Genomic DNA, 15,213 nt, shown 5'->3' on the forward strand with positions numbered 1-15,213 from the left:
AACCTGTCTTCAGGCAATACAACTCATTAGAAGCTCAACATTTGCCAGCTGTCACTACAGCTCTCTTCTCTTTGTGAGAATTATGTGTATGGGTGATGGATAATGCTGCTGGAATTTTACAAGTGCTGGGATTTTCTAGCTGCTACGGCTGCAGCTGAGAATTACATCTTGAAATTCTATGCCAAGATTGTAGTTTTGTATCTCCACAGCAAAGGAACTAATGAAAGCTCACATATCAGAGATGAGATATGTGTGAAATGTAATCTACATATAACCAAATTATTTTTCTTGAATTCTAATGGACAGGTAAAATCGGCCACTAGCTGTATAAATTTAAAAAAACAAAAAAAAAACCCCAAAAAAACCCCCACCACCACAAAAAGGTAAAGCAGATGAACTTGTCTAGTGCCTGACTCCAAATATCTTTTCCTTTTTTACTGTTTCCTGTTTGTTTGATTTCTAGGCTTACAATTGAATTTGAAGTGCGAACAACAGCTGATTCTGGCTTGCTGTTTTATATGGCCCGCATCAACCATGCTGATTTTGCTGCAGTTCAGATAAAGAATGGTCTGCCTTACTTCAGTTATGATCTGGGAAGTGGAAACACCAGCACAGTGATTCCCAACAAAGTAAATGATGGCCAGTGGCACCAGGTATAATGGTTTCTAATTCTAAATTATTCTTTGTAATGGTAAGAGTGAGCTTTGTTTTGCCTTGAGATACTTGCAAAATGTAGTCCACACAAGCCAAACTTTACAACTAGTATTTTCTGGGGAAAAAATAAAATAATCTAGCAAAATTTGTGTCAGATGCACTGGTACACAGAAATTTATCCTTCATGGAATACATATTTCTGAACATATTTAAAATATGTGCCATGTATAGTAAGGAACGACAGAAAATGATCCTTCCTGCCTAATAGGGCTCATGTGAGTATCAGCTCATGATGATGGAATACATCATTAAAGCCAGTTGTTTCTACATTAATAATGTCATTGTTAAGCCAGAATGCTGAGAACAAAAAAAAAAAAAAGAAAAGAAAGAAAGAAACATGTAAGTAAACTTTCCCTGGATTATTAATTCAGTAGGGAATGAATATCGTATTCATGGATATTTTTGGCAGCACCTCCTGTGACTTTACAAGAGGGAGCATTATCTGCAATACCTGTGGCATTTGGATGCTAAGAAAAGGAATGATATCACAACAATAAAGTTTACTATTCACTGGGCCAAGGACAACAGACATGCAGTATATTCATTAGGTGACATGCTGGAAGGCACCAATAAAGACAGAAAAGCAAAGTGTACATACAACAGTGGGTTAAATTCATATGCTGTAAGTTACATTGAATTTTGTACAGATATTTAGAAATTCAGCATCCACATCTCATCCCCAAATGAGAAAAAAAATCTAATTGCATTTTCTCTTACACTTTAATGGCCTCATTTCCACTCTGTTCTCCAGGAATTTTATTTTCATGAGATTTTTAGTCATGAACTTTTTGATGATAGCAACTGCTCTACACCAAGGTATTTCATAAAGGGAAAAAATGAAGTTGTAGTAATCATTTATCTCTTTCATATAGTGCCTGGGAGCACTGGTAGCAGACCCAGGCCTCATTCTGCTACTCCCTCTGTACATACAGAAGAGATGCTTTTTGCTTCTTTAGCCATTTTTTCTTTATTCTAAGAGAACTAAGTGGAGAATATATTTCTTAATGGAAGATTGTGCTCTTTGGGCATACAGCTTGACACTCCACAAGAGAAGGCCCCTTTTTGTAGATCGTGTTTCTGTAGTGGAGAATGGAGACGAAGTCACAGTTCCCAAAAAGAAAAGAAAAGAAAAGAAGGAGAAAAAAAAAAGAAAATAAAAAGAAAAGAAAATAAAAATAAAAATAAAAAAAAATAAAAAATAAAAAAAAAAAAAAAAGGAGAAAGAAGGAGGAGGAGGGAAGGCAGGAAGGCAGCACTTTTAGGAAAAGGCCACAGTCTTTGTTTCTGATAAAGTAGGGGCTTCTCCTTAAAATAATCCTTTTAGTGACAACCTTACCTCCATTTGGAACTATTTAGGTTAAAAATATTTCCATCAGTCCTACAGAAGCCTCTTGGTGCTACTGCTATCCTGGTATCTGTTTGGGTCCTCCGTAAGAACATCTGTTCCCAGTTCCTGTCTCACTCACCTAATCTTCCTTCTGCCCAAGGTGTAGTTATCCATCTCAAAATTACAGTTGCCTGTAAGCATCAAGTTTAAGCCCTCTCCTTCAGGCCATCCTTGTCAGTGTTCATTCATTCCCACTGCATGACAGATACGCTGCCACACTGGAGCAGAAGCAGCCATGTTAAAGAAAAGCCAAAAAATTCTGTTTGTCTCTCTTTGCTGTTCTGGTGAGCCAACTGCTATGCTGTCTAGAAATCTGCTAACATGCACGATGCATTTTGCATTTATTCCTTTTTAGGCAGAACCAATATTATACTGAGTTGCAGAGATTTCAATATAAACCTCTAGAAAAACATTGGCCTAGAATTTCCTCAGCTCTTCAGCAATTGAACTCTCTCTATATGATTCACAGTCCATTTGTCTGAACAGAAGCCATAATACCAGTAGAACATAGTTGGTATTATATTTACTCTAGCAGGAACTATGATCTGAGGCATGTCCAAGCTAGTGGAATCGTAAACTCAGTATTTTCTGCAAACATGTGCTGCTATAAAGATTTGCAACCAGTGCCATAACATTCAGTATTTATTCTGAAGTACTTATCTATTCTCAGTACTTAAAACTGCTGTCTGATTCCAGGCAAAAAAATACTGTGCTGTGCCTTTTACAACCTAACAATGAAGCATTTTAAAGGAATCTCAAGTCTTTTCAGTAATTGTAGTAGATAATTGTCATGATGCCTCCTGACCCAGATGCAAGTAAAACACAGATGCTGGCACAAAACCTTGCTCAGGAGCTTTGTTCCATAAATATTATCCATAGCTGCTGCCATGGTACTTCTGTAATCACTCCTGCTACTTTCTTGTGTATTATATATTTTGGACTGTAACACTAGTTACAATCTGAAACTGCTTGATTGTCAGAAAATTGTCTATAATTGTGTCGCGGTTTTGTGTCTTTCTAGATCAAAGTAAGTCGAACGAAGCAAGAAGGAAACCTCACAGTCGATGGTGTTTCCAACAGGACTGTGAGCCCCAAGAAGGCTGATATACTGGATGTTGTAGGAATGCTGTATGTGGGAGGATTGCCCATTAACTACACAACCAGAAGAATTGGTCCGGTAAGCAAATTTATTTATCTTACATTAAGTATGTCTTGATTGATGCAAATGTCTCCCAGTTTTGTTTTGTATTGCTTTTCCCTCAGACTATTCAAGAATATGGATAAAATGGACGTTAATAGAGGTGAACAGCATTCTGTCAGTGGAAGGATCTGACTCAGAATCCAGTTAATGCCACAAAAAACCAAAAACAAACCAGCAGAGTTATTTACTGTTTTGGAAAAGGAGAAAGTTCCATACACTTGGACCCACTTGGATCACTGCACAGCTAGCACATAGGTTCCTGAGTACCACTTGCCCTTTCTCTTGGCTGTAATTAATCTAACAGCAAATGCTAAAAAACAGTGCAAGGATCTCCTACAAGGAGCAGCAGAAGCCAAAATTACCCTGGACAAAGTACCCGGTAGTACTGCTGCTTTCTGTAATAATCAGTTTTGTGTTGCTATTACTAAAAGAGGAGACAGTGTGTTTTGAAGGAAGGCTGTGAAAATTCTGTTGTCCTCTTTCTGTTTCCAAATTAAAGGTGCATATATCAATTTATCGTTGTTTTGGTTCAAATGCCCAGCTTCCATGCTAACATGGAAGATGACAGAGAGCCCAGAGAAATGAATATCATTTTGTCCTAAATTTTGCACAGTTAACTAGGAACACTGTATTCTGTCACCCAGACCATTTACTGCATCCATCTGCACAACTCTGTGCCAGTCTCACTGATCCCATCTCACTGATGCCCTTCTGACCTCCCAGTATCAGAATGGGAGAAAAACCTCTTCCGTGCTTTCTTTTGCTCTCTGTGAAGATGGTTCTTTTAAAGCAGAAGATGAACCTGAGTGAATTTAATTATAGTAAACAATAAATTTGGCATCTAGTGCAGCACATTTCAGACACACAAAAAATGGAATGTTAGTAGGATCTATGTCTGGGTTCATCCAGGGTAGATACAGAGAATCCATAAAGAGCAGGCAAAGCACAAATCTGGTAAAGAAACAAACAGACTCCCAAAGAAGCTGCAAATGAGTAAATACCATTATACCAAGATGTCTATGGAATGAAAAATACCAGCCTATGGAGACACAAGAGTTCCCTTCTTTGAGTGGACAAAATAAATACAGAAAAGGAATTCCTAGATCCTGCTTAAGTCCATGTATTGATTCATGGATAGGGAATGAAGGGGATGAGTAACCACTCTACTACCACTCTGATAGTTGTATTCCATCAAGAAAACTGACCAGTAAGGTCATGTTTCTTAGTAAATAATTGTGCAGAAAGCCCAAACTGAGGCAAATCTAAATCATTAGGATTTATCAAACCACATCTGAGGCACTGAAAACCAAAAGCAATACTTGACTACCCACAACGTATAATTCCTAGTAGTATCAATTTATGCTCTTTGAAATATATCTCAAATTTAAAAATACTAATCTAAGGAGAAAGATAGCACTAAGTCCTTACCTATTGCTATTTGTCAGAGGTAGTGGAAGGAACCCATGCAGATAAATGGATCAGTCTGGCAATAAGAGTCATGTCAGGTCCTGACAGTCTTATGTGCTTTGGGATTTAAACATCATGTAAAAACCAATGCTTGCCTTCCAGTCATGCTCAGTAAAATACGCTGCGATGTATGAGACAGTGTTGCGTTGTAGCTTCACACAGAGACTTTGAAGCAAATCAAGTCGAAAAGAGGTGTTACCTTAGTCAGGGCTTTCCTCTGTACACACATCAGCCCTTTTAGATAGTAATCTGTTATGTAACCATAGGTGGGTTGGCTTCCTTTTCAGTGTAGAAGACTGATACCCGTTTGCTTAGCTTCAGCAGATATCACATTTTGAGCACTCAAACCTCTGCTTTCAGCTAAAGAGGTCCTATTACCTGTTCCCATGCTAAAGTATAACCAGATTTGCTTTTCCAGAGGCAAAATTGTAAAGTTAGAGAACACTGTCAAATCATCTACAAATCTTGCATTTCTGTGATTTACTCTTGCAGTAAAGGTTTGTTTTCTTTTTTGGCATTTCTCTTTTTTGATAACAAGATTTGTTGATCTGGAGATGACTTAGAAATTACAAAAAAGATTACTTATGCAAAATCTGACGAAAATCATTGTTCAGCTCAGAACTGAATTTATTCACTGGTATAGTTGCTCAAGTTCTCATGAAAACATTGTGCAGGTGTATTTAGCTATAATAAGCTATATAATTTCACAGTACATACAGCTTTGATTTACAAGAAAATAAATTCTTGGAAATCCTTTCCAGTTATGGGTCAGAATATTGTTAGAGGAGGTAGTGCGCAGAGTCAAGACTTCTCTCTGCAGGTGTGCCTTTGTCCTTTTTGTATTAGTATGTATTTCTAGGCCAAATTTTATACACTGATGTTTATTTGCCTCCTTTCAACTGCACTGCCTATGAATATATCTTCTTTTTCTTCCATCAAGTACATGTTGTATCATTTTCCTCTGTCTCACTGGTTCAAGGATAGATTTTCCTTAGCTCCTTAAGTCAAAGATCAAAGCCTCTGTCTGAATCTGAGAACCAAAAGGTAGCTTCTGCAGACCTTGGAGAGAAAAAGGGAGGGTAATTTCTGGAGGAGATGCCTGTGGCTTTCAGAGGTCCCACCAGGATGCCCTCCTCACACCCAGAACAGCCCGTGTCCCAGGCAGATTCATGGGTACTCAAACCACCATTCTAAGTGTGCCCAGACCACCACAGTGTGCCTGGTGCAGAAGCCAAACTGGAGCTGCAGTTTGCTACCCTGCACAGGAGCCTCCATAGACATGAGCACATTCCCTGCCTCCACCTGCCTCTCTGGCCAGCTCGGTGGCCCTGATCACTGCAGTCACCAGACCATGTGCAGTCAACAACCTTCACACAGGGGCTTTGCTCATTTTAGTAGTGATGTTACCTGCATAACCCCTGTCTTACCATGCAACATTAGGCCCACAGTAAAGCGATTAAAGGAAGGGAAAAAAGAAAACCCACCCAGTAAAATTACCAGCAGCCCAGAGAACTACATCCACTATCTTCAGCTACTTGCAAACCCCATAACCTAGTCAATGAAAAAGGCAAAGTATAGGCCATGAAATTCCTGCATTGCTGATGTAATTTGCTATGCTTCATTATGTGGTGTATTACTTTATGTCCCCTCCAGTAAGCCAAATAGATGTGACTCAGATCACATCCCTGAAAGGTAATGTAATTCATCCTCAGTATGATTAAGAGTAGATTCCAATTGCAATCAGGTATTAAGGATTAGCCATGTAAAATTCAAGTTTTATTCAGCTCCATAAATCCAGCAGAGAAGCAGAGAAAATGCACTCATTGATTGCATACTTTAAGCTTGCTTCTCATATTTTTACATTTTGTTTGAAATATCAACTGCAGGTCCTCTACAGCATTGATGGCTGCATCAGGAATTTTAAAATGACAGAATCACCTGTTGACCTGGATAATCCAACTTCCAGCTTCAACGTTGGAAAATGCTTTGTCACTGCACAGAAAGGAACGTACTTCGATGGAACAGGCTTTGCCAAAACAGGTAATGAACAAGAGTTCTGGTGATAGATAGTCAAAGAACAGAGAAAAAGGAGATTCTGGTTTCAAAAACTCCCAGTGTTATCTGTGTTATCTAACTCCTGTTGGCTGGAGGCAAAGTGAGACCAATATTTGAAACTCTTGCTGATCATTTTTAATTATCGTGCCTGAGGAGAAACTGTGTGACTTCCTAGCAAGGCCTTGCACCAAGCACAATTGCCATAAATATTATTTACATGGTTTCACCTGAAATGGAGTGCATTAACAATGCCGAGTTAGTTACTTTGCCTGACTCTCAGTGCAATTTGTGTGATGATGATTAGGAATATATTAGATGCTCATCTTCCTTTTTTTGTGCTTCCCCTTTCCTTTTCTCTCCAAGTTGGTGCATACAGAGTGGGAACAGATCTGCTTGTGGAATTTGAATTCCGTACAACACGAATGAACGGTGTTCTCCTAGGAGTCAGCAGCCAGAAAATGGATGGGCTTGGCATCGAATTAGTAGGTGGAAAAGTGAGTAGCAAAGCAGTTTTGTTTCTTAATAAACTGGTTTTAGACAGCACAGGTAGTTTAAATGCAAGGTTATTACCCCAATCTCACGATGTCTCAAACAATAACAGGGCTCTCAAAGGAGAGGAACACTTGCACTTTTCCATACATCTAGAGGATCTTACACTTTTAAAAGATAGTTTAAAATATTCTGTATTACTTGAGGCTCCTAAAATTGCAATCAGGTCTTGAGTTAGTGACCATATAAGAAGTTTTGAGGAAAGGCTTTGTCATTAGTAATACTGGTTTCTCTTGGATATCTTTTGATTCACAGTCTGGAAAACCAGTCACTATTCTATCACTATAAAGATTTAAGAGGGGTGTAAAACTAAGACCAAAAGGTGGGAAAATAACAAGCTAGACAGCAATTCTGCACATTTCCACTTGTGGTTAACTCAGTTGTAGAACCCATATCCCAGGGGGACAGCAATCCACAGTCTTTGGTGCATACAGTGAAACCATGTTGACTTCAAACAAAACAAACAAACTACCAAAACCAACTGAATTGAAAACTTGCTGATGTCCGTGCCGTGCTTTTCAGGTGCTGTTTCACGTTGACAATGGTGCAGGCCGATTCTCTGCTGTGTATGAGCCTGATGCAGCAGGCAGTTTGTGTGATGGGCAGTGGCACCAGGTTCGTGCAAACAAGATCAAACACCGCTTGGAGCTGGCTGTGGATGGCAGACAGGTGGAGACTGACAGCCCCAACAGGGCCTCGACCTCGGCAGACACAAACGACCCTCTCTTTGTGGGAGGCTATCCTGGTGAGCGTGCAACACACGAATTATGCTTCTCTTAGGCTCCAATAACTGCCTTGGTAGTGGCTTAAATGTAAGCAGGACTGGTATACTAAAGGTGACTGGTAAGATAGGCAGAGTTGGTATCACTTGGCGTGGATGCTCATTTCTGCATTCAGCTGCATTTCAGAGCAAGAAGTTCTGCAACAAGAGACTCTCACAGATACCCCTGCCCCATTTCATTGTCACAGGGGATCAGACAGATTTTCTGCCTTCTGCTGCTCACACACACAGCCTCTCTCTTAAAACTTTCTGTTTAGTAATGGCACAATAGTTATGTTGCAGTAGTAACAGCATTTGGCATAGTTAAATTTAACTTAGGAATGGCAAATTTTAACCAAAGAATGTATATATGCCTTTGAGGGGACAGGGCAGTGTACGTGTAAATAAGCCTGTAAAACCTGAGGAGCTGAGGAATAAGAACAACAGCTTGCACAGAGAGTTAAGAACATACCATCTCTTTCTAACTAATGCCTTTGCTTGTGGTCTGCTGGGTTTTAAAGGGAAAAAAAACCCCATAATCTACATTTGCTAATCAGTATTCTGGAAGCCCTCAAGAGAAGTTGTTTTATGCAGAGGTAATTGAACAGTATCGAGAATTGGGCTGAGCGCTGTAGCTGGCTTCATCTTCCATTAAGCTGATACTGAATGCTAGTATTCATCTCTTCATAGACAGTCAATAAATTTTCTAACAGCAGTTTCCTTTCTGAAAATACAGTTAATACGTTTGCAAAGTACCAATTTTGTTGCATTTGTAATAAATATTCCCTCTAGCTTACAAACCAAAACAAAAAAGTGAAGTATGTTTGCAGTATCTGTCTGCTCTAGGGCATACTGAGGTCAATGGCAAGATACCTCTGAGTTAGATAATTCCTAAATTACTCTCTGGAAGTTGTTTTTTCACCCACTCTAATGTGGGATACATCTATAAAGCTTTCTCTCTCAAGCTTTGGAGCATTTAAAAAATTGTCCTTAGTACTGACATATGAGGGTTGAACTTTAGTCCCAATGACTATCAGTAAAGACCAACGACTTTGTGCCAGAAGGAAAACAGCTTTGTGGCAGCCTTTTTATAACAAAACAGGATTCTATCATAGGAGCTAGCAGTGAAGAAACACTGCAGATGGAGTTACTATCTCGTTCTGGACTGCATGTCGAGAGGAGAGACACAAATCACAGTAACGCTGCAATCTGTACAAAACAAACCTACACTTACCTCATGTTGAAGGGATGTTCATGAGTTCAGCCATGTGGCAAGTTATGAAATTATTTAATAAACCTACTGCAAGTGTAAACACTTCACTCCTCTTTTGCTGCCTAGTCTAGCTCGCCCAGGATTTGTTTTAACATTCCCAATACCTAGACAGCTGCGTCACAAATTTGAAGCATAGTACTATAGGATTTTGTAAATTAGTAAGTATTTTTATTTTCCAGTCCTCTTGAAGCTGCATAAATACAGCAAAACAATTGTAAACCAGCTAGAATTGGCTGATGGAGAATTTTCTGTGTAGAGAAAATTTTCATCACCATGGTGTGGACAAGAATAGAGATTCCTGGGTACCCATAAAAGCTGGCATTCATCTGCTGGTATCACTCTTCCCTGTACAAGGAGAGACAGATGGATTCAGCCATCTTATCCTCTGTGAAACAGAATAATGCTGTGGACAGGCAGTCTCTACAAGTGTAAAGTTACTTCTGCAACTCACTTGGAAGAACACTGAGAAACAAGTTGAGCCATGAATTTCAAGCAGTTGAGAAAAATATTTCCAGCTTCCCAGTCAAACCACCCTCACTTCTATCCCCTCCTTCATTAATGGAAGAGATATACTCCAACTCCTGGCTTTACAATCAGTGAGAAAAAAACAGAATACTTGAAAACTTATCAAAACCAGTCTGTAAATGACATCTGAAATCCATCCTGAGGAACTGGCTTCTTTGTGATGTTAGGACTGAGAATTGCATCTATTTTGGCCTATTTTTTTTCCTCTTTTATTCTGTGGATAAACAGCTTGAGAATTTGAATATCTGCAGAGCATCATGTGTGTATTGTACACCATTTGTACATGGGTTACAATGGCAGTTTATATGTGTTCAGACTGCCATGTTCATAGTAGGGCAGAAAAAGAAAAGTCTGGACTGTTACCTAACATAAGCATTCATCACATTTGCTCATCATGTTTGTCATTTTTTAGAAATGAATATATACAGCAAATAAAACATTCATTTACTGCTGGGGGCATCTGTTCCTGTGCAGGACTCTCAAAGAACAAAACTAAGTATCAACTCAAACTAACATGATTCCTTTCTAATTTTTTTTTCCTTCCTTCAGATGGTGTGACCCAGTTTGGGCTGACAACTAATATCCGTTTTAAAGGATGTATTCGATTTCTGAAGCTCACCAAGGGTACTGCAAAACCTCAAGAGATTAACTTTAGCAAAGCTTTGGAGCTGAAGGGTGTCCAGCCACTGTCATGCCCTGCAGACTGACGGTCACTCAGCCAGTGTGGGTCAGTTTATATAAGCACCTTCGATTAAAAATAATTCTGTATCTTCATTGCATTCATAATAAAATGTCTTTGTGCAAGTATTTGAGTAGTGTTTGTGGTATGTTCTAATGGCTATTTCAATGTACCTCCCAGGAATGCATGAACTAATCCCTTCCCCCAGCCCCTTCATTAAGGGAGTAACACAGTAATTTTTATCTATCTCTTTCCTTATAGCTTGAAATGGAAATGTTTCATCATTCTTGTGATGAGTGAGACCAAATATTATGCAGGTTGTTCCTTTTCTGTGGAGCACAAAATCACAAAATATCTCAAGTTGGAAATGAACCATAAGGATCATCGAGTCCAACTCTTTGAATTGTTCACTAAATGCTTTTGGTGAGGTAGATCTCTAAACTTGTATTCCTTTTGAATTCTTAATGCAATTCACTTGTGGGCATGCACAACCTTATCCTTCATTAGCATATTAACATGCTTCAAAGAATTATGCTTTTGTCACACCCAAGAGTTTTTACAAAACTTTTTTGATCATAATATTTCCCATGAAGTTTCACTGAGAAATTATGTGTGGTCTATATGGCTGCTGTCGTGCTATAGCTGGGGAAGCAAGTGCAGGAAGGAAAATGTTGGTACTTAGTTAATTTGTTTGGGATTGTTGATGAAAATACATTGCAACTAAAATCCCTGCTACATCACTTGGACAGCACTGAATTTTAACACAGGTTACATTGTTTGGTGTTGGGACATTGAGTCTCTAATGGAGGGAGTAGAACTGGCTTCTGTTACTTACCTTGAAATACAGTTTTAAATGATCCTTAATACATAAAGTTTGACATTGCTGCTCTCTCTCACATGATACTGAAGATACACATAGCAAAAAAAATCACAAACCAGTTTTCTAAAGGAAGACAAAATTTTGACACTTGAAGCAGAATAAAGGTGAAGCGAGAACATTCCAGAGATTATTGGTGCAACACCTACTACTGATCTCTGCTGTTACCTATTAATAAAATTCTTACCATAAAAGCAGCTTCTAAAGTTCAACTCTGCTGCTTCTGCCTGGTGTTGTCAGTTTGGAAGGAATACTGAATGCAGAAGCCACCCCAAATCTTTCTGAAATTAAATTTATTGTTTTATGTGGATAGCAGTTTCAATATAGATGGAAAGAAGAAAGTTGCTTCCTAGATTCTGACTATAATGCCAGATCCTAGTGGTTTTCCTTGTGCTTTGTATGATTTAGAGGACTATGAAACCATCACTGAAGTGTGGGTTGTGTTTTCTGTGGATTGTTTCAAGTTGTTAAACTGTAGTTTTCCAAAGGTTGTGATCAGACATGCAGAACAGCTGCTGTAGGAACATAAAAATCCTGCCTACACAAAACATAAAAGAACAACAGAAAAACCCCTGGCAGTAAGATAGCACAACCATGCAATTAAATGAAAAATGTTTTTTAAATTATTTTGTTCTGCCCACAAAGAGCCTTAAATACACATTTTCAGAAATTCTGACATTACTAAAAGAAAGGCAGCTGCAAAATTTGTGCATAGGCTAGCTGCAAAATTTGTGCTTGCCAGTGAGCATTCCTGCAGGAGTGCTTTGTATTTTTCAAAAGGCCTTTTTGGCATACAATGTTTCTTTAAACTGCCATGGGAGAAAAAAAAACACCTTTACACTGGGAAAGTGTATTAAAGAGATGGTAATAAATATGTATACTGGCAGTCTAACAGTTTGGGGAGTCTACATCAGTCAGATATACCTGAAGAAAAGCCATCTAACTCCTGTGAAGTCTTGAAGTAATTGCCTTCAACAAGCATTCTAGTTTTAGTTGCAACTGGCCTTTAATGCTAAGAAACAGTTAATGGCTGCTCAGTGTTACCCCTGTTCAAAGTGCTAAGAATTAGAAAAGCATGCATTTGTCTCTGAAAAAGCCTAATTATTGGACATGTACTGTCTTTGGCTTCTACATGGCTGTGCTTTTAACAAGCACACTGTAAAATATTCATGCGTTTCTGTGTTATTCTTTATGCCTCGTGTATTTACCTATTCTCATGCCTATAATGTTTCAGGATAGTTTGAGCAGCTCAAGGAAAGCAACTTCAAATACAGTTGAGTATTTCCAAAAGTCCTAAAAAATACAAACAAAGGAAGCCCCAAGCCAATGTTATTGTTTTGAATGTCTCACAACACACAACAGCCACTACACTACCTAGGCACATTTCCTAGCCTCTAGATTCTATTCAACATGTTGACTTTGTTTTTTAACCCAAATTTGCTTGCAAAGGTTTTGGAGTTGGTTTGGGGTTTTTTGAGGGCAGACTTGAAGACACAAGAGAAATTTGAACAACTTGAGCCTAGAGCTCTGTGAGTTAAACCATGCCCAGCCTCAGAGGCAGGAAATTGCCACTGCTCTGCTCAGTGCTTCATCAGCAATGGTCTTTCACATAAATATGTCTTTGCCTTCAAGACAATTACTGGAATTTCTACATAAAAGAAGTGGAATGGGAAAAAAAGAAAAAAGAGGAGCCTTTATGTTCTTAGCTCTGTTGAGTTATTTCTCTCTTGCGTGCCTTTCCAGGAATGTGTGGGACACAGCAAAAACAATGAAACAATGCACATGATTACATTTCTTGAACTTTCAAGTGGAAAAAAATCAGCCATCTGCTGTCCTCTGCTAAAGGAGATACACTCAGTAGGCTGAAACAACAGCTACTTCAGCAAACTGACAACCTAAAAGGAAATAGAAAAACCTGATTAATTTGTTTTCATAGATCACTGAGTGGGTCCACCAAGTACTGGTAGTAAAGTTTTCTGCCTTTGAAGATTCAGCAGAGCATCTGGGAATGATCCCAGCTCCCTATTACTCCCTTTTGCCATACAAGAGATTAATAAATTGTCAGATTCCAGATAAGGACTAAAATTGCCTGAAACCAGCAGGTTGTGGGCTTCAGAGCTATATGGAGTTGCTGGAGATTATGCCAATGCTGACTGTGCTGGGAGCAATGCAATACCTTCCCAATTCAAGACTGCAAACTAATACACATTTACAAGGCACAAATATTTAAAACCTTATTTTAGTGGATATTTTGCATACAGATGTTTTTATTGCTGTTTTTTTCTCCTCACACTTTCAATACTCTGCTGCTAAACTTCAAAACAAAAACCTCACATCCAGGTGTTTTAAAATTGTTTTAAAATTGATCTTGTTAAGTGTTGTCACTTTTAGACATTTCTGATGAACAGTTACTCTGAATGAGACAAATCCCTCATTTAGACCAACTGCTATGTTGAAAAAGGTTGTGTTTTAAATTTTAAATACAAGCAGTTCTCAAACTCTTTGCAAAGAATAATTTCCCTTTTCATTCCGTTAAATCATACTTTCAGCTCTTTATAGAAGGCTTGTAAAGAGAATATATTTCTGGCTTAGTATTTTTATTTAGAATGCACAAGAAAAACTTAAAATGATAAAAACCCCAAACTATTTCTCCCATCTCTCTTTTATCATAGAAACCACCAGGAATGTCAGTTCTAGGCCTTTCCTTGTTCAGCCTCTGGGCAGTCTGAGATACCTGCTGAAGGGTTTCTCAGTTTATGCAAGTAAAATTTTTCATTGACTTGTTTCTGACCAACAAGAAAAGGGTACTCCATGCCTTTCATAAAAATACATTTTATCACAGGACCAGCAAAAGTCCCCAGTCCCCACATACACACCACCAGTTTTTAAACTTTTAAGAAGGCTTTGCAGTTTTCAGCTAAGATTTTATGAAAGCAAATAAAACTCTTCTGAAAATATCCTCAATGGATTTTTAACTTTTTCTTTTTCATTTTATTATCTGTATTTCCTAATGAGAAAAGTCTACCAGTTCTTCAGTCATCCATCAAGTCTTAGAGCATACATGTGGACTGAACTTCTGCTGCAAATATATAGAAAGGATTATCACTTTCACCATTTCATGCTTCATACCTGGGCACAAAACCATACAGACCTTTCTTCAAATATCTTAATTACACTCTTAAGGTGTCATGCCATGAAATTGAAACAAAACCCCAAATTATTCAGGTTATATATTTCTATAATGTTATTCTTCATACTCAAGAGTATAAATCATTTCTTCATGAAGTCTCAGGTAATTCTCAGTATGATCCATCTGTTTCAACTAAAAAAAAAAAAAACCCTTTCCTGTTCAAATTTAGTGGGCAACATAGCATAAAATGACAACACTTCAGAAATGAAAATATCTAATTTAAGCAAAGAAAGAAAAGCCTAGGGAAAAATCTCCAGCAGTCAGTGCTCTCATACATGTTTCATGCTCCCACAGGACCAACATCATTCTTTAGCCCAAATTTAACACCCACCTCTCAGTTTTCACTTGACTATGGACTTGACTCTTCACCTATTTTGAAGAGAACTGCACAAAACTCTCCTAATGCTGGAGTCCCCTCCTCTTACCCCATCCTTTTTTTTAAAGTACATTTGAGTACAAAATTAAACTGATGCTTCCTGCCTGCCCAGCATTTATCTATCACTCAGTAATGAAGATAATAATGAAAGTAGGTGTCT

General features: G+C 38.4%; 1 protein-coding gene across 1 annotated transcript in view; it reads left to right on the forward strand.

Moving 5' to 3' along the window:
- LAMA2 (laminin subunit alpha 2) overlaps positions 1-10,737 on the forward strand; it is a 337,526-nt gene extending 326,789 nt beyond the window's left edge. The window contains exons 58-63 of the mRNA XM_063389975.1: positions 464-653; positions 3,123-3,278; positions 6,656-6,809; positions 7,188-7,318; positions 7,896-8,118; positions 10,481-10,737. Coding sequence (XP_063246045.1) covers positions 464-653; positions 3,123-3,278; positions 6,656-6,809; positions 7,188-7,318; positions 7,896-8,118; positions 10,481-10,638 — 1,012 coding nt within the window. The 3' untranslated portion in view covers positions 10,639-10,737. The remainder of the gene's footprint in view (positions 1-463; positions 654-3,122; positions 3,279-6,655; positions 6,810-7,187; positions 7,319-7,895; positions 8,119-10,480) is intronic.
- Positions 10,738-15,213: the final 4,476 nt, after the last annotated feature.

Source organism: Prinia subflava, chromosome 2, assembly GCF_021018805.1.
Source record: "Prinia subflava isolate CZ2003 ecotype Zambia chromosome 2, Cam_Psub_1.2, whole genome shotgun sequence".
Taxonomy (NCBI): domain Eukaryota; kingdom Metazoa; phylum Chordata; class Aves; order Passeriformes; family Cisticolidae; genus Prinia; species Prinia subflava.